This window comes from Perna viridis, chromosome 8 (genome assembly GCF_037379345.1).
Source record: "Perna viridis isolate PV_CMFRI_1.1 ecotype Kerala chromosome 8, ASM3737934v1, whole genome shotgun sequence".
NCBI classification, from domain to species: Eukaryota; Metazoa; Mollusca; class Bivalvia; order Mytilida; family Mytilidae; genus Perna; species Perna viridis.
The window spans coordinates 11,425,964-11,451,383 of record NC_142452.1 but is presented as its reverse complement, the minus strand read 5'-3'; the positions used below and the strand labels follow the sequence as shown (position 1 = coordinate 11,451,383).

The following is a 25,420-nucleotide window of genomic DNA, read 5'->3' as shown; positions in this document are numbered from 1 at the left end:
CAATGTATAGCCTACCAAGAACAAGCTAGACAAATTGATGACTAGACTTGTGTCACACTGCAGCTGAGATTTATAGTTGCTGAGGACACTTTGACAAAAAAAAATATTACAGATGGATATAAGGAAATATGAAACATAATTCCCATAAAAATTAAAGACCCAAAATTTCCTGATAATACACACAACAAATGGTGTCCTTGCTACATACCAAGTTTTATGAAATTCTGTTGGGTAGTTTTATCAATATTAAGATTCGTAAAAGGTTTACTTTATAAGTGAATCCTGAACAAGATAACCCCATTCGTATGTCTGAAATAAAAAAAAAAAAAAGAGAAGAAAAATTCTCAGCAGTTTTTATTAAATGACGTATAATTGTGGCATAATTATGATGGCATTTTAATGAACTATTGCCACAAAACATTCTTTTTCCTTATATCAATATATTTTACTATGCTATAAACAATTTGTTGATATTTCAATATTCATAGCCTAATGCTTCTACACCTTTGCTTCTTATTAAATTCTGTGTAACGAGTATTTTAACAGAGTGTACACAGCTTATAGCATTTTAAGGTAATAGGGGGGTGTCAAAGTGGGTCCATTCCGTAAAAATTTTTTTTTTTTTCTTTCACAGGGGCTTGCTCCAACTATCAAATATGCAGCCTGACTTGTAAATAAACAAGAAAAGGGTGATCCCAGATTAGGGGGTGCCTTAAATTGCTTCAACTCATTTTTTTTTCAAATTAAAATAGAATATTTCACTATTTACTGCTCTGCAATATTTAAATACAGGTATCACCATCAAATACATCTATTTAAACCAAAACAAGGATTTTTACATCCAAACTCCATGTTTCTACAATCACTTGGACCAAAAGTGAAACTACTGCGACCTTTGACATCAGTGGACACTTATCTTTAGTCTGAATTTCCTCAGACCCTGCAACCCTCCTCTTCTTTATTTGGATATTGATATATTGGATATCAATATCCAAATAAAGAAGAGGAGGGTTGCAGGGTCAGAGGAAATTCGGACTAATTTATCTTGCGATCTACAATGATACTAGAAAGCGGGGGAAAATTTGTGTTCCTAGTGTTATCCCAAACAACAGAAGACTATTTTGACCAGGTGAGAGATTCAGGCTATCTAGAACCTCTAGTTTATATACCACACATTAGGTCTGTACAACTTTGATTTGAGCAGTAAAGGTATCATCCACACACCAGTGGCGTGAGGGTAAAAATGAGCAGATATGAGGAGCATGAAAGAAACAATAAATTTGTCATAAAAACGCATATAATTTATTTGCTGATGCAAAAGTAGTATGATGCTTAGCAGGGTATAGATTGATATGACTGCAAATTTTGAACCCTGAACAAGTATGGACATACCATTCATGCTTGGTACAGTTTCAAAATTTGAGTGTGATTAGACATTCGAAACAGGATTACAACTTGACCAGAATTAAAGTGGCCCCTTTTCAGCCCGTTATTCCTGAATGGTTCCAATCACAACCTCCGAAATCAATACCTACCTGCATTTGGGGGTATGACACTTTGTGGTGCAATTTCAAATTGATACATTACAATTACTCAGTTACTGGTACTGTAAATATATTAATTTTTGCTGTATACTAATTTTCACAATTTTTCATGGCGGACTGAAAAGTGCAAAAATAGTACCAAATAAATCGATTTTTAACACTATATATCACTAAAAATTTTTTAAACCACGAAAATTGATACCTGCAATTATGTTCACTGTACAGAATCCGTGAAACAGCAACCACAATAATTAATATGTTTACAATATGAAGAAATCTGGAAAATGCTTGTTTATAGCCCCTTTTTTCTTGATTGGCTAAAGTAGCTAACTCAAATGTCCATCCCAATCCATGGTACCTTCAAGTATAATATAAAAGAGATCTATTCACTTTCATTCTAATATTCTAGTTATGAAAAGTTTTCATAAATTCCACCGAAAGCAAGGTAACTGACTAGTCGGTCGAATTCATGCAACATGAAGATTCGAGTTTCATTTACCCTTCAGGAACGATCCTTGAAGGTTGTTTAAAGGCAACAACATACTTGATATAGGCCAAGGAGGCATAAGAAAATCTTAGCATATAAGACAAAATAAATATATTACAAGTTGTAGGGGATCATGTTAGATTGGCCTGCTTTACATATATTACATGGATTACCCCAAGTTTCAGTTCATATATTCATGACAACCACCAAGGCATATTTTAACCTGACATTTATGAATTAAGGAAATAGTTTCAGTGTTGTCTGTTATTTTTATGGAATTATTCCGAATATCTCATGACTTATCTTCAAAAGCTACAAGCCTTCCTATGAACGATGCATGAAGACATGTACGACAACTCGTCAGTTACGTTGCTTTCTGCAGAATTTATGAAAACTTTCCACTTCATCCAAGAACTGTAAAAATACCGCTGTGAGGAGACCTGAGACAGTGATCATTCCTGTGCCGTTAAAGATAGAAATAAGGCATGTAACAAGGGGTTTGGCTCTATTTTTTTGGGTATTCAGAGAGAAGTAGGTAGTGAAATTCAAGATGGCAGCCTGTTTCAATTGTGGTCTTTTAGTGTATGGCCATGGATAGTAAAATGTAAAAAACAGTTAAAACAACATTTTAGTACAATTTTTGCCCATTGAATGGATCTAGCTCAAGACGTAAAGTCCCTGTGGAAAACATCACAGACATCCATATGCTTTTACTGAAACTTTGGTTAAGTTCTATAAAATGCTTGTTTTTGGCCCTTAATTCCAAAACCATTATCCTTCAAAATCAAAACCAATCTTCCTTATGTGGTTTGAAATTGAAGTATAAACTTTTATTAGATCAACCTACCAATATTCAATGTAAAGTATAAAAACAAAGTGTCTACAGATGACACACATGACAACAGTACCATACCAATACACAAACACAATTTTTTTGGTCATATGAAACTTTAGATTTCAACTCTGAGAAAGACAACAGTTTTTAATGTTCAAGTTAAGAACATTTACAACGCAAATTTTATATCTGAGTCTGTTCATTAATCTTTCTGTCCATAGTCAATCAGTTCAATTTTAGAGTGTTCCATGTATAAAGATGGATCTCTTGACATCTATCTTTAACAGGTTGATATCATCAAAATCTGTCCTGCTCAACATCAACCTTTTGATTTCCTTTTAATTTTCTCCACCTACAAGATAAGAATGATTTGAAACTATTTTTTTCAAATACTGTAAAATGGTATTTTTGATTTGATTAGATAATAGGTAATTTTTTTTTATTACATTGTATGACCCATTTTTTAAGAGTGATACCTGTATATAAAAGAAAAAGTTAACATGATCTATAAACAATACAGTTGAATCCACAGTAAGAAAACATTCTGAAGTGTACCATTTTACACACTGTTTACGTCATAGACTTGTAACATGAGACACTATAGCATAGGTGTTAACTCTCCTGATAATGGCGGGAGCCTTCTATATTTCATCATAAATTCCAAAATCTCTCACTAAATATGTCATGAAAATGCAAAACAGCAAATCTCCCTCTTTTGGAAAAAGTTTTCCCTAATTTTGAGTTTCCAAAGGTTAACATCTATGTACTATAGCATAATTAACTCATTGTTGAAGAATTAGTATGTGAACAAATTTATTTTGTTGACTTTTTTTTACAAAAAGTGTCTGTCATATCATATAAAGCTTTAAAACAGGGCCTTACAATATTGAGCAAAATGCAATTTCAATTTGAATTGCATGTTATTTTGAAGAAATAACTTTCTATATGGACAAATCAACCTCTATAAACAAATTATTGGTAACAAAACAAACTATTGAAACTAAAAGTACCCTCTCATTTAAAGTCATGTCCCTTTTCACACTAATCATTGCATTTTAATTTGCATAAGGTTTTTACTAAGTGTAATGACAGATCAATATTAATGTATAGTAATATATTTTCCTCATAGAAAGAAATCCATGTCAGCGTGCAATAAATTTCCATATTGTACTAGTGCAAATGTAATCAAAATTTGTGACATTATTCGTGACAAAGTTCATTTCTAACAAGATTAAATGATATTGCCCTACAGTAAAGAGGTTATTGCATGAATACTGAGGAATATTATCCCTTGTAGATTGTTTATTGCACTTGTAAACTCAAGATAATATTCCCCAGCATTCATGCAATGACCTTATAATATACCAATAAGTTTAAATTAAACTCACTAGTTTTTAACTGATGACAATACCGAAAGACAGGTAAAACATGATATACATATGTTGTGTGATTCACATGAAAATCATATGATTATCATATGTAAATATTGGCTTGCTATGAAACAATTATCATATGTTTGCGATAATCATGATTATCATACCACACTTGATGCGTATGATAAGCATATGTTACAAATCATATGATTATCATGTGTAGCACATTTAGCTGTGTACCTGATCATGTATCTTACCTGTAAAACTTGTTGAAGCTGTTCTAATGCCTCTTCAAAAGCAGGAACCATTGGTTTCAGTTCAGATTTAGTCACTTTCAGATCTTTTACAGACATCTTCCCTGCCTCTCTTGTCATCTTCTTGAAGTGAAAAAACTGAAACACAAATACTCTATGATTTAAATCTTCTTATTCTTTTGGCTACAATTAACTCATTACTGATTACTTTGAAAACTTGAGTACTGTTAATGATACAAAAATAATTCTTTTGGCAACTGTTAAAGTATTGAACCCTAGAATTCAGACAAGGTACTGAGTAAACTTGTTGACAACAGACTGAGTGATTCTTACATATTCCAGGAAACTAATTTGTCAACTTTTAATTTTTATCTAAGAGCCAAAGTCTGAAACTTAATTTTAATTGACCTATATGAAAATTAATTTGGATCAAAGGATAGTAAGATTCATACCTCTTTTTTCTGTAGAAGTGTAATAGCTGTTCCCACTTTTCCAGCTCTGGCTGTTCTGCCTATTCTGTGTATATAGGTTTTGATGTATGGGGGTGGGTCATATGATATCACATACTTAACATTCTCAATGTCTAGACCTCTGGCCATAGCATCTGAACATATCACTCTGTATAACACAGACAAAACATAAGCAATAAACTCCTAGTCATACAACATTTATTCATTATCAATCTACAAACAACAAAGATTTAATGATCATACTCAATTGCAGTTATTAAAAATGTAGATTATTACAACTGAAACTTAACAAAACCTCTTCTGGACTTGAAAACTGGATCAGTTTAGGCAAGGGTTTAATTTCCTCGGTTAAAAATACATTTAAATTTATACATTGTGATGTTACAAATTGTCTGGTTTAGAAAGGTTTTCAAATTATTCAGGGTTTCAGTTAAGGGAAGTTTCACTGTACCCGATGTATTAATTACTTTTTAACTATCTGCTTAAAGTAGTAAAGAAATTTTCTTAATGATGTTGAAGTATATAAGGACAACTTCATTCTACCTGTGTATAATGTTGTTTTGGGGCCATCTGTAGCCTGCCCTGTGGTTTGAGGGTTTCCCCATCAATAATTGAAGACCACTGTGTGGCCTCAAGATGGCATTATTCATCCCAGTGGCATTTTGTCTCTTTGGTATATTCTTCTTGTTATATTTCGCCAATATAAACATTGAAACCTAAACCTATTTAACAGTTGTGTTTTGACTAAAACATATATTCATCACTGTCTACATGTACTCAGTGTGTTCAGTAAATTCAGAAATCAATGTTATACATTTAAAATTGCTAAAAATTTGACTGACTTAAAATCCAATTATTAAAAACTTGCATAGTGGAATTTAAAAATTACTGATGCTAATTATTTTTTTTTTTTTAAAGATTCTTAACTTGACCTTTATATCACATTTTCAGCTTTAATGACTATTAAATCACAATATATAATTTCTGAATTTATAGTTTTCAAAATAATACACTGGAAATGTATTCAACAGACTGGAAACACTGCCAATGTCAGCTTTATAGCTACCATTTAACTTGGGTACAGAGAAACAGAATTCCAACCTTTCAGTATATAGGACTAAGACTTAAATACTTACATGTCAATCTTGCCTTTATTAAACTGCTGTATAATCCTATTCCTTTTTGCTGTATGGAGACCCGAAGAGAACTCTCGTACCTCAATACCACCAACTATCTTGATCAGATGATATAATCTATAAAAATCATCATTCTTATAGTCATTACCATTAACATATGATGGATATATTGTATATAATGTGATTGTGCATACATCTATTTTTCCGGAAGTGTATTCAGCAGATAATCAGAACTAGTGAAGATTTGAAAAGGCCTTCAAATGTGTTTAAAGTTTTTTTAATAACAATTCTTGGCCCTTAATTTCTAAAAAGGTGGGATTTCCACCCTCTACGTTAATCTTAACCATTAATTGTGGTAAGAAACCTTGTGTTAAAATTTTACACATGTATAGATCAGTTTACATAAGCTTAAAATCTGGAATGAAAACTAAATGCCTTATGATGACAACAAAGCTCTTTATCAAGAAGACATAATGTTGAAACAAATGTCACCATATTATGAACTTGGCAGCAGGAAAATAAATTCATGAAAAATTAATATTATTTGAAACCACTGAAACTACGGTACTACGAAAGTCGTACTTCTTCACGACTAAATATTAAAGGGAATCATTGATATCTATTAATTACAAACAAACAAAAAGTTCAATACGAGAAGGCAATGACCTTAAGTGTGAGCAAAATCCAAAGCATAAAGTATAAGATTAACTTTTCAACAATTTAGACTGTATCCATTTTTAATTTTGCCAAGTTTTATTTAGAATTTTTTCATCAGTAATTTTATGGGACACAGCAAAGGACATTAAAAATATTTGTAAATTTATCATGAGAACAGTTTCAGGTTCAGCATAGATTGCAGGGTTTTATCAAGGTCCTTCCAATCGAGAGTATCTTTTTTTGAAAATGTCAGAGTAATTTCAAATAAATAACATAGTTGTCTTTTAATTGTTTTGTCTAGATGGCATTTTTACTATTTCTGAAGCTTCAATGGATTGTGGTAAAGTGTTTCGCTTGAATGAAAGTTTTTCAAGTGTCATTATGATGAATTCTTAAGACAAATCACTATACATTTAAGAGCAAGGTTTGCTACCTTATAACAATGTAACAAAACTTATAACACATACTTGAAAATGCTTATAACTCCTTACTTTGTTAATCTGAACTTTTTAACAAAAGACTAAGCATAGAAATGTTAACAACCAAATAATACCTATGAGTAGATTCTATGGAATTGGTGAAACAGAGAATATTTCTAAAGTTGAGATGATGCAGGAAATGTAACACAATCAATGGTTTCTGTGCTGGTACACACTCAGTATAATACTCCTGTCAAGCAGAAAAGGTCTCACTATAGTATATACTACGACTACTATGAAAGGTAAGAACACATTTTAAAGTAGTGAATAACCAAAGTTTTATCAGATGTATTGATTTCCTATTACTTAATACTGTAAATATGGGTACTTTGGGAGTAGTTCTATTTTTGGCTATTTGGCACTCCTCATTAAAGCGCCACAATTAAACACACAAAAATATAATATATACTGAAATTTAGACAGCCAATATACATATTGGTGTATTGGTAGTTGTGGAGGAAAGCTATTGGTAGTGGTGGAGGAAAGCAAGAATAATATCGTAATATGTGTCTGAATTCATAAAAACTAATACACATAAATAAATCTTAAAGAGCTTAATAGGTATTTGAGTGCATCAACATTATACATGCATATTTTTATGGGAGGTGTGTCACCCATACATTGTCATTTAATGTGTTTTTTGGTCAGTTTTTACTAGATGTGGGGCTCACCAGGGGTCAAACAGGATCCAAAGTACATTTTTCCCAAAGTTTGTACCATGTAAGTGCTATTTAAGCCAATCAATGTTCATTACAGTTGTAAGTGGATGGTTAGGAGTCCCAGAAGGGTCACTCATGTGAAAAAATGAGGATTTTTGTCAACAATTTGGCCTTAAACCAGAGAAGGCTAATTCAAGGGGTTAACATGGTGAGAATGGTGAGAAACCTCATTCTTCTATTTCTATAAGCTCCAGGTTATATAAAGCATTTTGGATCAATTCTGCTGTGGTGAGGGGACAAGAAATGAGACATATGCCCATAAAAAATCACAACTTTTTGTGGCAACTGTTACTCATAACCTCTTATTTAGCTCTCAAGTCACTATTTTACATCAAACTATATATATATATGTGTCTCATTTTAAAGCACAATCACTATGCTTGTAGATGAAAACAAATTTTCCTAAGCTAAAAATAACATTGTAAGAACTCCAAAATCAGAAAACAGCCCCAGATAATACATAGATTTGTGGTCACAGCATGGTAAGGGTAAAATATCATATGTCAATTGCAAATTGTATGCTCTCTTTAAAAAAATACATTACAACAGTCCCCACTTTTCCCATGCAAAAGTGAATTCAACTTTTAAAATCCTAGAAAAAAAACTTACAGTTTGAGAAAATATAAAGTATGAACACACCATTCTAACTTGATACAGCTTTGAAATTTTATTGTGATTAGACATTTGCCATCGAATTGAAATTTGACCAGAATCCAAATAGCCCATATTAGGCGCTTAAGTTCTAAATGGTTCCATTCACAACCCTCAAAATCAATTCAAACTTTCTTTTGGGGTTTGGCACTTTGTGGGTACAATTTCAAAAAGATCCATTCCATTTTACTCATGTTATCATCCAGCATCAAGAAAATGCTTGTTTCAGACTTTCTATGGTCCCTTATTCCTAATTGGATCAAATCACAATCCCCAAAATAAATCCAAGACATGGCACAATTTTAAAAAGATCCATTCATTTATAATGAAGTTATTGTCTGGACATCAGGAAAACGCTTGGTTCCGGCTCCTTTTTTTGGTCCCTCATTCTTTGTAAACCCAAAATTTACCCCATGCAGTCTATCGTTTGTGGTAAAGAATTTTGTGGAACTATGTTATAGACATCCCTATGCCTTTACTGGAGTTTTATACTGTGAAAGTATCATTGTTTGTGGGGTACCAATTTTCATGGTTTTCCGGGGTTTGGTAAACCACAAAATTTGGTTCCAATGAAAAGGAGATTTTACATTCGTATGATATCAGTTGTTAAATCCACAAATTCAAGAATCTACAAATTGAAGTTTTTCCCTCAACCAAGACAACTGGGATCCATGAATAAAAGTGCATTAACAGTAGTTAAAATCTATACAATGCAGTTGGGGCCATAACCCCTGAAAACAAATCAACCTTCTTTTGTGGAAGATCAAATGATCCACCAACTAATATTCAAGTTATCGCACAAAAATCAAGTGTCTATGAACAACGAAAGCACCTTACCATTATATAACCACATATTTTGGTGGTCATATAAAAATCTTTAGTAAACATTGTGAAAATACTTTTATTTGTGGATACCAATTTTCGTGGATTATGGAAATAACACAAATTTGTGGATTCTTGAATTCATGGTTTTGAGACTATCATCAAATGCATCAAAGGGAATCTCCTTTTCATTAGGAACCAAATTTCATGGTTTTGCCTATCCTCGAAAACCATGAAAATTGGTGCCCCACAAATAATAGTACTTTCACAGTATGACTAAACTAGTAGCCACTTCTACCAATATTTAACTTTTTCTTAGACAAAGAAGTACTGAAATATGATGCTTGTTACTTTGCATGGTATACTGCATTCACAAAAATCTTTTCACCACATGCTTTACCCAAATGGCCTAATTTCCAACATAAAAACTTAAGAACTTAAAAGATTTCTACATACTGTAAGGCCAGCTGGTGTGGTATATTTTCCTATGAATTCTCCTTTCTTTTCTACTGCTAGTTGTTCTTTTACTTCTGCAGGAAAAATGTACAACAACAAAATTATGTATTTTTAATAAGGCAAAAAAAAGAAAGAAAATATTTGATGAAATATGTGTATGAAGAATTTCTTCCATTACAGATTAAAACATGTTACATTTATTGATGCAAGTACATGTATTATAAAATCAATTTTGTATCATTCATAAATGTTGTTATTTTCATGAAGCCTAAACTGTCCCAAAGTGTATAGTATCACCTGATCAAAAAATTACAAGCAATCTTTAAATAGACCAATCTTTTCAGGAATTTGTGCATGACAATCAGTATATCCATTAGTTTTTTACATGTATGTTGAATATGGCACCCAACACAATGTAGACAAGATGTTTTTTCTGTCTTTTAGGAGTGAATATGGATAGCATTACAGATTTATTCAAATACGACTGGATCCAACAAATACCCTACATACAATAAAATGACCAATGGACCTTCATTAGTCGTAGTTTTCAGCAACATATCTAAGTCAAAAGAGTGAAAGGATGAGCAATAAATACAATCTACATACCTTCAGCTTCTTGATTGGAAAGCTTTTCAGGGGAAGTAACTAAGTCCACAGGTTTAAGGACATTACCTCCCTTGACAACAGATGTAAACAGTTTGGGTTGAAACAAATTAAGTTGCTGTAGTTTATCTGGGTTCTGTGACAGTGTAGCAGAGAAAAGAAGCTTTTGAAGCTGCAATCAGAAAGAATAGTTAAATAGCAACATAGTAAGGAAGACAAAGAACATAGGTACTTGTACAGAGCAATATTTCAGAATCATGAATACTAAAATGATATTGTATAAGAAGGTTTACAAAATAGTTAGTGAAACATGATAATCATTCCCAAACATTTTTGTCCTTATCATACCTATTATTTATGGGTGTAAAAATTAAAAGGATGAATGTCAGCAAAAAAAATATGGAAGCGTGAACAATGGGATAGTTCAAATACGCCAATATCAAAATACATGGCTGGAAAATGAAAACAGGAAACAAAGACAATCTACACACACAATGTGAAAAATCAAATAAAGAAAATTACATATAAAAACTGAAATCAAGGAAAACAAGACATAACATGAAAAACTACAGCACTAGCAATATGAACCCCAACGAAAATCTGAGAGTGACATCAGGTGCTCCAGAAAGGTAAAAGTGTTCTGCTCTGCCTCAACATTTATAATTTGGATACCAAAGTCATTTCCTAGTTGGAATACTTGAGATTGACTGGTTATGGATTAATGTCCTATGGCAGACATTTCATGACAAGAACAATTGACCAATCAAACAGACCCTTCTTTGCACAAAACCAACATGCTGAGCCAGATCTTTATTGTACTTCCTCACAGAAGCAACAATTAGCAGGTGAGCATGCAATCTCACTCTGATGCATTATTCCAACTCTGAGCCAACCAGTCATCAATCTATCCCCTCAAGTACCAAATGCTAGGCAGTGAAGCAAAAGGCATTGACTACTAATTATAAAGTTTTTGGTGTGACTCAGCCAGGGATTGAACCCATGACCACCTGAGGCGAGCAAGCTACACTGAGACCATACAATGCATTGGAGCACTGAAAACAATCACTTAAACATGAAGTGAAATGTGTTGTCATGGTAAACCTCAATTCATACAGTACGTTGATATCATCAACTATTTAAATTGCTAAAAACATACGCCCCATCCATATAAAGCCACACATCAAATTTGAAATCAATCCATCCTGTGGGAACCAGTGTTTTTGTAACCAAATTAAGACAGATTGAATGACTGAAGGACAAGGTGATTCCAAATATACAACCAACATATGAGTGTATGTTCTATGTGTTACTTTGTCCATGATGTATTAAAGTCATCCCACAGTATTTGTATGCGAAAATATAAACATATCAAGTTGGAATCTCACTTACTGGTATCTGTAACTGTCTTGTTCTAGAAAATGAAACATATTTACTTTTAGTGAAAAAAAGATGTTCAAGATATCCAAGGTATAAGTCATCTGAGGTAAAGTATAACCCAGAAAAATCTGCGATTGTTTCAGCTTTCTAAAAAGACCAGTTTTGCTTGTACATGTACATGAACTTCATTTAATCAGGGTTATTTGTGATGCCTAGTGTATCGTATCAAAAGATAATTTTTATGTGTTGTATATCAATTATGCTATAAATGCAGAGTGACATCCAACGTTTTAGGGAAATTTCTTGTTTATTTTTTAGCACATAAGTTTTTTGTGCTAAAAAATTGGTTGTGTGCCTTTTACAATCTCTGTGGTGACACTTTTTACAACAGTGTAAATTTCATGTACACGTTGTAACATTTAAAACAGGCATGCCTGCCATTATTTTCACAAAAGAAGAGCCAATTGTAAGTGTGAAACAGTATTTATATTCCCACACAATCACTGTTAGAAACATGGTAATAGAGTAATACCTAGCCACTGTAAGAGAACCAGGTCTTGGTCTTTCATCACTATATACAGCATCTTCTACTTGTTCTAACCAGTCTTGTTTTATATGGTCCATCATCTTATCAGCTTCATCTATCACCTGTTATTTTGAAATGGTTTTACATTAAATAGTATGTAATTATGACAATGGTAGAGATGTTTTGTGATGCAGAAAAACAACACAAACTAGAGGCCCAAGAGAGCCTGAATCGCTCACCTGGTTAACCATTTGCTCATTTGAAAAACTTGAGGAATGAGACAGGCTAAGTTAAAATCAACTAAATTGTCAAATGCACGAAACGCTTTTCATAGCATTTTCATGACCTGAACCAGAATTTTGCTAAAGGCAACAATTTTTGAATTTTTTTCAAAAACCTGTCTTATGACCCGTAAGTTCCATTTATAGTATAGGCAGCCATATCTATTCACAGATTAAAAATCACAACAGTCATTTTGAGCACAATATACTAAAGAAGTTTTATGCTTATTTTCATTCAATGATCTTAAATGGTTTTAGAGAAGAAGATTTTCAAAGTTGTACATGTGAAAAAAAAAAAACCACAACAAAAAAACTGTTTAAAAGATCGTAACTCCTACATTATTCAATGAATGATTTTGAAAATTTCGACATTGGTCCTTCTAATGATGCTTAACAATTTTACCCAATGCCAGAAATTTGGTAAAGGCAACGGTTTTTGAGTTATTTGCAAAAAACTGCCATCAGACCCCTATGTTCTATTTTTAGTAACAGTGGCAATGATTTTTCATGAATCAACAATCCCAACGGTCATATTGTGTGGGATACCCTAAGGAACAATCATGCCAAGTTTAAAACCTGTCAGTCCAGTAGTTTCAGAGGCGAAGATGTTTTTAAATTTGTCCATGACGATGCCGATGACGGACACCAAGTGATGGCATAAGCTAACTTGGCCTTTGGCCAGGTGAGCTAAAAAATGAAGTTTTTTTTACAATTTACATGTGCCATTTTTTTACATGACTATAGTTCTTCCTGTTTTCAGATCTGTATTTTGGGGAATCTTATATATTCATCTTCTACATATATCAACTAATTCAAGAAAGGTATTTCTTTCCACGTGCCAATTACATATACTATCTACATAATTTGTATCTCAAAAGTGCAACAACCAAATGCCAAACTAAGACTGGTTATGTGGTCTGTAACTGAATGAAAATCTAAGACTGGTTATGTGGTCTGTAACAGAATGGAAATCTAAGACTGGTTATGTGGTCTGTAACAGAATGGAAATCTAAGACTGGTTATGTGGTCTGTAACAGAATGGAAATCTAAGACTGGTTATGTGGTCTGTAACAGAATGGAAATCTAAGACAGGTTATGCGGTCTGTAACAGAATGGAATTCTAAGGTTATGCAGTCTGTAACAGAATGAAATTTTAAGACAGGTTATGTGGTCTGTAACAGAATGGAATTCTAAGATCAGTTATGCAGTCTGTAACAGAATGGAATTCTAAGACAGGTTATGTGGTCTGTAACAGAATGGAATTCTAAGACTGTAACTGTTGCTGATTAAGAAACATATACAAAATGTAGTATATTTTGTGGGTTTTTGACATGAATGAATCACTTCCTGCCTGATATCTTTAAAGACTGCTACTTACAAGATTTTATATCTAATAGTGTGTGACTATGAGAGTATTATTATTCACTGTTTTACTAGATGTATAAATCATAAATTCAAATTCCCAACATAATGACTATTATATATAAACAAATTTTGTAATTTGCAACAAAAAATACATTCACATTCTGCATACTGATCAACAAAAAACCATCAACATCCTGCCAAGTGATTGAAATCATCTCTGGTTTTAAAAAAATCCCCAGGAGCTTTCACTTTTCCTAGCATTGATAGATTTCTTGTTTTTAAAAAGCATGGATAAAATAATAAAATAAAACTATTTAAGACTTCAAAAAATTTCATTGGAAGTACATTTTGGTGAACAAAAATGTCACAACAAAAGTAGAAATATGTGACAACTGAAAACAAAAATGTATCATATCTTCCAATTATTTTAAAATTTGGAGTTTTATTTCATCAAATCATTTGCTTCTTTGGAAGTGCTTCAGATTGCTTCTACCTCCTATTAAATATAAACTGAAGAATATGTAGAAATTCTTACCAAGAACCTTAGCTGTGATAAACTGAATCCCTCAGTAGTTTTAATGTGATCAACTAATCTTCCTGGTGTTGCTACTACAATGTCTGCTAAACTTTCATAACCCCAGGTCCTTAAAAGATAATACAGATTATACTCTGTTTAAAAGATGACTACTAGTACATTGAAAATACATTAATACAATAAAAATTATAAGTTTATAACCTCACTATAAAGTATAATAAAATGCTTCACAGAAAAAAGCTTGACACGACTGCAAAAATTATACCCTGAACAGTCAGGGACACCATTCAGGTATGATACAGCTCATAATTTTGAGTGTGATTTAATAGTGGACACAGAATAAAAATTTTACTAGAATCAAAGAGGCCCTTTATTCATAAATGGTTCAACTCACAACCTCACCAATCAATCCCAGACTTTCTTCAAAGATATGGCCTTTGTGGTATAATTTCAAAAAGATCCATTTATTTATAGACAAATTATTATCTGGATATCATGAAAATGATATACTGGTAGGTAAATTTACAATGATAAAAAAAAATCAGATAAATTTCCAAGGTTATCTCTCCTGATACATTGCAGCAATAGACGATCTCTACATAATTCATTTGTTAATCACACAAATCTAAAATACCTTTTTCTAACAAGACTCTGTTGTTCTTGTAGAAATTGCTTCTGACCAACTAAAGAAACCACCTGAAATGAGAATTCCAAATAAAAGAATGTCAAATATTTAAATTAGTATTCAGGAATAAAGTGGAAATCCATAAAAAACAAAATGGACTGAAATACTACAATACTTTGTAAGTCTTATTGGAAAATGTCTTGACTAAGGCCTGATTTATTGTACCTCATGAATTTATCTGCAATATTTTACCAGTGCTCTACCAGGCAAAAAATGCACCAATTTTTTTTTAATTATGAGTTTTTATGAAGGTTTAAGTGGTCAGAGCATTGTCTTTTGTTCACATGATAACATTTTCCCCTATCTGGAAAAAGTTTTGGAGATTTTAAAACAAATACAAGAATTATTGACATTTGGTCAATCAACAGAGAGTAGCATAGAGTAACAAAATAGATGAAAGGTTACCTTGGATTATCATGTATCTAATAGTAACAGATTTGATTGGTGAAGACCTAAAAACTCTATAGGATGCTTAATAATGGATAGTTTTGTCGCTGAATGTCATTTTGAAAAAAAAAACTATTATGTAGATCAAGAGGTATGAAAGTTAACATTATCATCCAATCAAATTACCTTTAGGTTGGTATTTTCACAGTACATTTTAAAGACCTTGAACACCTGAATGGCCAAATCTCTAACTGGTAATACAGCTAGTGCCCTCACTTGACATGTCACTCGTGGTTTCAGTGCCTACAAGATAGTACGGCAAAATTTTACAGCATTCAATGCAAAAATGGGTCCAAATTAATAAGTGACTACCAAACATCAAAGCTTACAAAATAATACAGGAAAACTAATCATTTCCACAAAAACTGTTTCAACAAAAATTTTGACAAGGGACAAAGATAAAGCCAGAATTAAAAACAACATATACCGTAGAAAACATACAGTAAATTAAAAGAAAATGAATAACCAGGAAAACCCACACAGTCCAGTCAACCTAGCAAAAATTTGTCCTTAATCTGAACAAATTGTAACAGAAGATATTTAAGTTCTAAGCTATAGTATTATGACAAAAATAAGCATAGAAAAATGTCTAACTAAATCTAACATGTGGAAACCTCAAAATAAACATTTCAAATTTCCTATGGAAATTACCATTAGAAAGGGGATATTATGCTGTCAAAATGGCTAAAATAACAATTAAATTTGATACAAAATCATAATCATGCTTCATCTGATAAATGAAATGTGGCAATAGTAGACATTTTAGCATTGATTAGAGGATCATTGACAACTTAAAAAGAGTTTTCATATCTTTCACTAACCAACAACTTAGATTTAGAAACTAATTAGTAAACTATGTATCTAATTTTCGAGATATTGAAGTTCGAGAATTCCAACTTTGATAAAATTATGAAATAAATATTCTAGCTTTTGTGGTTAAAAGATTCTTTAAACAAAAGTAAAACTGTTGATAAATAGCTTGCAGAAATAAACAATACAATTTTTTGGGGATAAAAACTTCAAAATGATGGAAGTGCCTGAAACTAAGCATTTTCTGTAATTAAAAATTATGAAAAATTTAAATATACCTATCCTCATGCAAAATGTTACATATCATGTGCAGAGTCACCTATCTAATTACTCATGTCATGTATGTGGAACTAAAAAAAAACTCCCAGAGAAAAGAGATGAAGTTATTTTGATGATGGACACTATACCATGTTAAATATAATAATTAGGAAATTAGATATTGAATGATCTAACATGGGTGAGAAATTAGGACAAAAAAAATCCATGATATTTACATATAAATTGAGTTAATTGCAAGTTTTATTTACCAGGTTTGCAATCTTGACTGAAATTTTAATCTTGCAACTAGACTTGCTACTGTACAAATAATTGCCATATTTGTATAGTAGCACGATATTGTCTCCCTTTTTCCTTTATTAATTTTGAGCATAAAATGATACAATTTATTATCTTTTCTTGAGTATTTTCACTATAAAATACAGTTGTGGGATCAAAACACTACATGCATGTTGTAGGAAAATTGTAATGGCTGTGAAATAGTATTGGTCGATCTGACCTGTTGCTAAAGCTCATACAAATAAGTTTGATATTTGTACATGTACATATATTGTATTTATTGCTATGTAAACCATTGTTTGACATTTTTTTAAAGTTCATACTGGTCACAAAATAAAAACCCTCATTAGAATCCCATCAAAAGTACATGTACAGATGTGTGATATTTGTATACAACAAGATTACCTGAACAATAGGTAAAACAAATGCCAAAGTTTTCCCACTTCCAGTTGGTGCTGAAACACAAATATCACTTGGTCTATAGCCTCCATTTCCATACAGATAACCCATCCTCATACCCTCCAACATCATAGGAATCACTTGGATTTGTACTGAAATAAATCACAAAAAAATCTTTGATTTGTGACATATTTCATTTTGTTACCATTTTTTTCTTTTTAAATATGCATTATTCTACAGTGAAAGAAGTGCATGTATTGTTTGTGGGGAACTATCTTTTTAGATGGTTTTTGAGGTTCTGCTAAACTATGAAGTTCTCATGAAATGTGAAATTGTTCTAATAAAATCCACACATGATATTTCCCTTACAGTATATATAAGAAATACATGTAAATTTCAATCCATGTTTATGCTGTGATTGTAAAAATAATATATCTAAGGGAGATAACTACACTTTTTTACTTATAGCAGTAAAAAAAACTGCTGATGGTTACTCTGTAAAGTTATTACCAGGAAAGAACTGGGATATTTTATTTCTCTGAAGTGTATCTCTAAGATCTTGATCTAGTCCTATGATATCTGAGGTAGGTATTGTCTTGGTCTTTAAATCAGCTGTAATAACACTAGGCTCTGCTAACCATTCAGGTAACACTCTTCTCACCTATAATCATAAACAGGTGCACTGAATACACCACCATGTAACTAAACAGTCAGTTTTCCCAATCTGTGTACCTGGACCATGTTTCTAGTTTTTTTTTTTTTGGTGTCAGTACATATTGCTTCATTCTTAATCAAGTACCCGTAGAAACTGTGTTACATGTAATTAGCCAAATAAGTCTAAAGTTCTTTTAAAAACATCACCATAAAAGTATTTTTTTCCAGGTTTACTGGTATTCTATAGTAACATGAGCATACCTGGTTATGCTTCTTTCCTTTAACTTCACCAATAACAGTAAAACCTCCGATTTCATTATCATTATGACTTTCACTCTTCTCAGAGTTCAGCAGTTCTTCATTCTGTAAAGATTCTAGACAAACATTGTCAGTTTGGTCATCTTCATCACTATCTAAATATGATGTGTTCAATTTTCTAGGACTAGATTTTTCATCACTTTCCTCAACATTTTTTGCTTTGGTCTTCCTAACCTCATTACTCAAGGATTTCTTCTTTTTCTTCTTTGTAGGGGACACATCCTCATCAGATGTTTGTTGGCTACTTTCAGTTTCTTCTTTCTTTTTTGACACTTTCAATGAAACCTTTCTCTTTAAGTTTGTTTTCCTATCTGTTTCATCCAATAGTCTTTGTTGTAAACAATCTATTTCTCCATCACTATCAACAGTAAGCCATGATTTTTCTACTTTTTTATGCTTTTTCTTTTTTTTGGTTTTAATTAGAATATCCTTCTCATCCTGTCGATTAACTTCTGTTTTGCTCTTAGATTTCCTTCTTGCCTCTGCATCTTTTTTTATCTTTTCTAAGATTTGTTTCGCAGAAGTCCCTCTAGACTCTTCATCAATTACATCTTCATCTTCACCAGTATATCTACAAAATATCATCTCACATCAAGATTACAAATACAAGTATAAAACTTCTTTCTTTTGAGGAAGTGAACAGTAATTCACTCCTTTTAGAAAATCAAGAAAGGTATGTTGCCTAATTTTCCTTCTTAAAAATCGAAATCCTTTTGAGTGATTTAGAAGGAATAGCACTTACAAGCTTTTGGTAGGTAAAAGCCCTAGTTGGATTATCTCCCTTTGGTGACATCTTGCAATAATAATACTCATTCCTTCACATCAACATAGGATATCTAACCTTTTTATAAAACATCAAAACCCCTTGAGCTTTTTACATGTTCTAATTCGAATTTTGCATGGGAGCAAAACAAACACAAAATAGCTCAAAATTTGACATTACAAAAAAAAATTACTGTTTAAAAGCCATGAACCAGGACTATTATACATGTACATTGTATCTGGAGCCACATACATGTATGTGTCTTGAATAGTTTATAGTTTAAACAGAATTTTATCATATAATTATGTGAGTGCTATAAACAAGTATACATTACATTCTAATAAGGATTCAGAATTTTTAACAACAAAAGGCTACTGGTTGCAGTTCTTTGACAAGTTCAATGTTGGCTTGGTCTGCAACACTTACATTTTGTAAAAGGTACATTTTGTACATGTCAAATTATATAGCTACATAAATTCATACATTTACTGTTAAAAAAAAAACATTAATGAAGTTTCAACTAATAAAAGATCATTCCATAATTTAAATAGTTCCTGACAACAGAAGACAACAGAAATATCAACAAATGTCAGGACATGTAATCATATCAATATATTGATTTTTGTTAAGAATAAAACAAATGTAAAATAAAGGTAATAAATTGATGTTTCAATTTTTTTTTCATTATGTAAATATGTGTAAAATTGAAAAACGAAACAACAGAATCCGTAAAATATATTGACCGCTCAGTGGTCACGTGATGCGATCAATAGTTTAATGGATCAGTTTGATGGATCGATGACTGATCGGAAACCAACCAATGACCGATAGAAATTTTAGTTGCACGGATCAATTCAGGTACTGTACATACACGTTCTTTTTTAGAGTTTAATTCATTAAGTTCAGATTAAAAGTTCAGCTACTAAGTGTTGAATGTCAAATCAATTAACTTTAACCTAAAGGACATGAAAGTGACATATATTTAGTAATATTCTACTGATCAAATTAAATTTTTCATGACGTTAAAATTCATATTACATTAAGTGTTAATACCATCAAAATGCATGCAAACAGATGAAAACATTTTTTTTTTGCCAAGAACAACATCTAACATGAACCATCTACATATAGAACATGAACAAGTGAGTCCTAAGACTATTGAGGGATTCATGAGAGCCTTCCCAAAGTGCGACAATAGTAACACTCCTCTTATTTGCATCAGGGATTTGGTAATGGAATTTTGGTAATTAAATGAAATTTAGCTTACCAATTTTTACCTTGATATTGCAATTCGTTTTACTGACTTTAATGTTTGACTATTACATTTGACTTTTGCCAATAGGAATAAATGGCATTTTTTTATAGTGACTTTATAACAGTACATATCAAGTGAGCGTGCTATATGAGCCTGATATTAACCATGATGAAGACACTTTTTTAAAACCAAATATCTTTTATTCTTTGGAGGCCTCCATGCAACATAAACATAATACATGTATTTAAAAATGACTCAGCACAACTTCCACAAGTCATCCAGGTTATCTGGGGTGCTTTTGCCAATGTTTATTCCAGACTAATTGAATCATGCATAGATTCCTGTTCCATTATTGGTTCGTACCTATGATTCATCTCAGACCATGAACCAAAAGTAGAATAAGAGAAAGTTGGTTAGTACTACTAGTACAGACTGATGGGGAAAAAAGGCCTGGACTTAAGAGGGTGCTTCAGTAGTAAAATTGTCAACATAAAAGAACCCATATTCTACAGCTATTCTAAAGGGAACAAATCATATCAGTAATTACTGATAAGATAGAAACATGGATGTTGGTAGTAGACTATAGAAGTACTATAAGATTTGATATACATGTGGGTTTTTTATAAATAATAAAATCATTGATATCAGATGTAAACACAAAGTTTCCAAGGTCCTGTGGTTCGGCAATTTATACTTGGATTTTTAGCTAGTCATGTGTTTCTGTACAGCTGCTATATCTATACCTGTTTATATGGAACAATGACATAATTGTTTGTTTTTAAAAATGTAAACAAATCCATGTGTTTACTGGGGGGCTTTCATTTTATGAGGGAATTCTGGGAGAGAATGAACCAATCAAAAATTGACAACTTTCGTTTCCGCTCATATGGCCTTGAACTTTGCATCAAAAACGTCAAAGTGAAACTTAACATGAACGAAAATGGAAAAAGTCTGTTTTATGCGATTGTCGAAGAATAATCGTATAAAACTATGTGAGATATTGCCAGATTCGATGATTAGAAGTTTTATTCTACTGCTTGTGTTTTTGACAGGCATTGCTGTAGCGTATTTGTCGAGTTATTTACCGGCAATCTGTCTGTCATCTCTGTTCACATCTGAAAGTGGAAAACCAAAACTTGACAACACACATTCAACGCATGACACCTCAGTTATTGTCAGAGTTAGCCAGAGAATTGTTCCACCAAATCCAGGTAATGAATGATTGTGGGAAAATATCATTATTTAGTGAATGATCTACTAAATGTTGCCCATCCCTATTAAAATGACTAGAAGTAGAAATGCAATGAGCACTGCTTGCTGTAAAGACCTGGCTATTAAATCAAATTATGGATGTAGCTATGTATATGGTCAGATAAAGAGTACAATCCAATAACAGTCACCATTAAAAACAACCTTAATCACTGATCAATAGATGGCAAATCAGAAAAAGCTTATTATGGTCTTTGCATGCATTTTCGATTGGCATGTGAAATTGTTCATGAAAAAAAAATGTGCATGTACAGTGGTTGCTGAATTACTTCTGCTTATTTGCATATGTTTGAAAACACTTCAATGCAGATTAGTCACTTTATGTCCATATCAGACAAAATTTTAGAATTGAACTGGTAAAACACATATTTTCATTCTCGCCAAGTGTTTCTTCCACAGTTTACTTACAGGTAATCCCTTTCTATTTGTAACTTTGTGACCCCCAAAAACACATGTCTTAAGTAATACTCTGAACTTTGCCCCTACTTGGGTAATGGTGTCATAAAATCATAGGACCATTCTGACCAGTGACCATTTCTCTTTTTAACCAGGATCTAAAGGAGAAGGATTTAGATTGATTGATTGTTGGGGTTTAAAGTCTGAGTAGCAATATTTCAGCTATATTCAGATGATGAACATGAAATGGATGATAAAATGAACTTGAAATGATGAAGGATTTAGAAGAAAATATTTAATTTGTACTTAATATTAAATCAGACATCATTTTTTAATTTTTATTGAGTTTGCAGTGAAGTTTCTTATTGTATTAAACTTTCCTTTATCCTCATCTCAATTCCTAAAAAATCTTAATTTAGAAATACAAAAAATTCTTTAAAAAAAATCATTATACAGTATTTATAAACAAATTAAAAAAAATATCTTGATATTGACTTGACATACATTTGTACATATCAAGCATATTGCAGTTTCAACTGAATTGATGCAACATCAAATTCTTTGTGCTAAAATGTAAAATAAAACATTTCTACAATATGTCTGTATTTATCGGAACTTCTCTAGGGTGATCAAATTCACATGCCAGCAATATTTGACACACATTTGCTGGAGGTCAGTGTAGGGTGAATAAAAAACATAATCATGTACACCAATATTTATCAATCTAATGCAGATAAGCTATAAAAGACTTAAGCAACCAGCCTCAAACAGAAAAAAATAAGTGATATGAAAATTTATGAAATTAATACAATAACTGCTGTTATAACCACCATAATGTCTAGTCCAGGTAATCATGACATTTTCTGAGGCTTTTTTTTATCTGATGTTCAGTGTTTTATGAAGGGAGGCAACCAAGAAAAATAAAAATTATCTTCCCAAGACAACATATTTATTTGGACTAATTAAAGTCCACCAAATTATATGCAACATATGGACCACAAACACCAATATAAGTGAAGCTTTGCCAATTTCATCATGCATTCTTGGTGCACCTTTATCTAACTGTTTGCACAAGTTTTACTATTGTACTTTGTATTTCAGAGGTGAGCAGGGAGGCTGTCACAGCAATGAATCTAGCATTAGACATGGAAGCCCAAGGAAAGCGTGAAAAGGCATTGAAGCTATATCAACATGCCATTAATTTGGATCCACTGCATGTTGACATTTTGACAGCCTATGGAGAATTCCTTGAAAAACATGAAAAGGATATTAAGATGGCGGATAGCATGTATAGTAGAGCTTTGCATGTATGTCCTGAACACACGAAAGCTTTAGTTGCAAAAAGACGTATTCAACCAATTGTGGATGAAATTGATCAAAAGAATCTCAACAGAATTGATAAAAAACTAAAACTTTTTATAAGTGTTCCACATAATCATCCTGGGCTAAGAAGAGCAAAGAAAGAATCATACTTCCAACATATTTATCATTCTAATGCAATTGAAGGAAATACACTTACATTGATGCAGACTCGTTCTATAATAGAAACTAGAATTGCTGTAGGAGGTAAAAGTTTACACGAACAAAATGAAGTGTTAGGTTTAGATGATGCTTTAAGTTATGTCAATAGTACTTTACTTGGCAAGGTGGGAAATATTTCTCTCAAAGACATCTTAGAAATCCATAAAAGAGTGCTAGGGTATGTTGATTTAACAGAAGCTGGAAGGTTACGACTGACACAAGTGTTTGTTGGAGATTTTACTCCTCCGCCACCAGAAGAGGTTTCTGGATTAATGGCACGTTTCATTGAATGGTTGAATTCAGAGGAAGCTTTGGAACTTCATCCTATAGAATATGCTGCTTTAGCACACTACAAATTGGTATATATCCATCCGTTTTATGATGGAAATGGGAGAACTTCTAGATTATTAATGAATCTTATTTTAATGCAAGCTGGTTATCCTCCAGTTATTATACGGGTAGAAGATAGACAAAAATATTATGACACATTACAGTTAGTGAATATGGGTGACATGCATCCATTTATTAGATTTATTGCTGAGTGTACAGAAAGAACACTGGATGTTTTCTTGCTAGCAACTTCTGATCTTCATAGTGGTTTGACTATTAAAACAATCAACACAACAAAAAATGTGATATCTGGGGGTAAAGGGGAGGAGTAATATCTATTTATTGTTATTTCTATTAAATTGTTTTGTTTGCTTAGTTTCTAGTTATGTATAGAGTGAGATTTCAAGAGAGTTCTAAAGATTTTAGAAAGACATAATTTTACAAAGAAAAACCACCAAATAAGCATTCCTTGCAGTAAACAGTGGATGTCTTCACAATAAAGCGGCTTAGAGAAATCTAAATATAAATATAAAGTAAAAGTCTTTGACTTCAAGGTATAAGTAAATGAGAGAATGTCCTATTGATCAATGTCCTCACATTGCAAACTGAAGTAAAAAAATATGTGCTGAAATATTCCTAGAATCACATAGTGTGGGCAAGGAGAGCTTTATTTTACTTTTTATGTGTTTTGAAGTAAGATAAAATAATTATTTGAATATTTACTTGTAGCTCTTTTTGAAGACAGAAATCAAATTATTTATTAAAATAACTCATTACTCTAGTTCATATACAACCTGTCCCAATCCAGACAAGGGAGGAGGAGAGTCATACTATTTTTTCTTTAAGATGTTTGAAATTTTACAATAATACAATAATTATTGGTGCAAAAAATTTTTGTAAAAGTGGGTAGTGCAAATGATACAATGGGGCAAAAGTATTTTTTCTTAAAAACAGAAAAATATCATTTACTATAAGACTAAAATAAACAACCCTTAAAAACAGCCAATGTTGATAAAAATCAGAATTAGATACATGTAGCGTGCACATCTTCAGTCATTAAACAAACAGCTACCATTTAAGTTTGTGGAGATCTTGAATTAAGAAAAAAAATCACAGAAACTGAATTTTATCATTGTTTTACCATGGGCTGGCTATTTATGTTGCATTGTTCTACCCTGAGCGATAGAGAGGGATTAAATAATGACATAAATTGTCATCCCATGGTAAAACAATGATAAAAGTAAATTTCTGTGATTTATTTCTTCATATTTTTGAATAGACACAGCCTGTGTGTTGCACCAAATGTTTGTCATGTGTTTATCACTTTTTTACCATGGTTGTGGTTTAAAGAGCTTAGTTGAAGCAAGTCATGTTAGAATATCTAAATATACCTTACCACAGTGGCCAGACAGGTTTTAAAAATTTCAATACAAACCACCAAAAAAGCA

The 25,420-nt window shown here is 32.0% G+C and overlaps 2 protein-coding genes across 2 annotated transcripts; one reads left to right on the top strand and one right to left on the bottom strand.

The window, feature by feature from the left end:
* Window positions 1-2,993: 2,993 nt before the first annotated feature.
* Window positions 2,994-21,299, bottom strand: LOC148609325 (ATP-dependent RNA helicase DDX51-like). The gene is made up of 16 exons (XM_088596294.1): window positions 21,200-21,299; window positions 18,382-19,009; window positions 17,977-18,127; window positions 17,473-17,618; window positions 15,829-15,945; window positions 15,205-15,266; window positions 14,571-14,679; window positions 12,396-12,511; window positions 11,876-11,897; window positions 10,490-10,658; window positions 9,884-9,957; window positions 7,310-7,425; window positions 6,100-6,216; window positions 4,946-5,111; window positions 4,497-4,631; window positions 2,994-3,218 (listed from the first exon to the last, which is right to left on the bottom strand). The coding sequence occupies exons 1-16, from the start codon at window positions 21,220-21,222 to the stop codon at window positions 3,186-3,188; spliced, it is 2,184 nt and encodes a 727-aa protein (XP_088452420.1). The 5' UTR covers window positions 21,223-21,299; the 3' UTR covers window positions 2,994-3,185.
* On the top strand, window positions 20,839-24,347 carry LOC148609324 (protein adenylyltransferase FICD-like). The gene is made up of 2 exons (XM_088596295.1): window positions 20,839-21,667; window positions 23,223-24,347. Exons 1-2 carry the CDS (start codon window positions 21,397-21,399, stop codon window positions 24,302-24,304), a joined length of 1,353 nt encoding a protein of 450 aa, XP_088452421.1. The 5' UTR covers window positions 20,839-21,396; the 3' UTR covers window positions 24,305-24,347.
* The last annotated feature ends 1,073 nt before the right edge of the window (window positions 24,348-25,420 follow it).

Bases quoted from the DNA above. Each gene is read 5' to 3' on its own strand.
- LOC148609325 (XM_088596294.1), bottom strand. From the start codon at position 21,222: ATGTCATTGTTCCATATAAACAG. The intron at 12,512-14,570 runs GTAAGAATTTCT...TCAAAATAACAG, and splicing joins TATCACAGCTAAGGTTCTTG to GTGATAGATGAAGCTGATAA. The intron at 9,958-10,489 runs GTATGTAGATTG...TTTTTCCTGCAG, and splicing joins TTCCAATCAAGAAGCTGAAG to AAGTAAAAGAACAACTAGCA.
- LOC148609324 (XM_088596295.1), top strand. From the start codon at position 21,397: ATGGAAAAAGTCTGTTTTATGCGATTGTCGAAGAATAATCGTATAAAA. The intron at 21,668-23,222 runs GTAATGAATGAT...TTTGTATTTCAG, and splicing joins AATTGTTCCACCAAATCCAG to AGGTGAGCAGGGAGGCTGTC.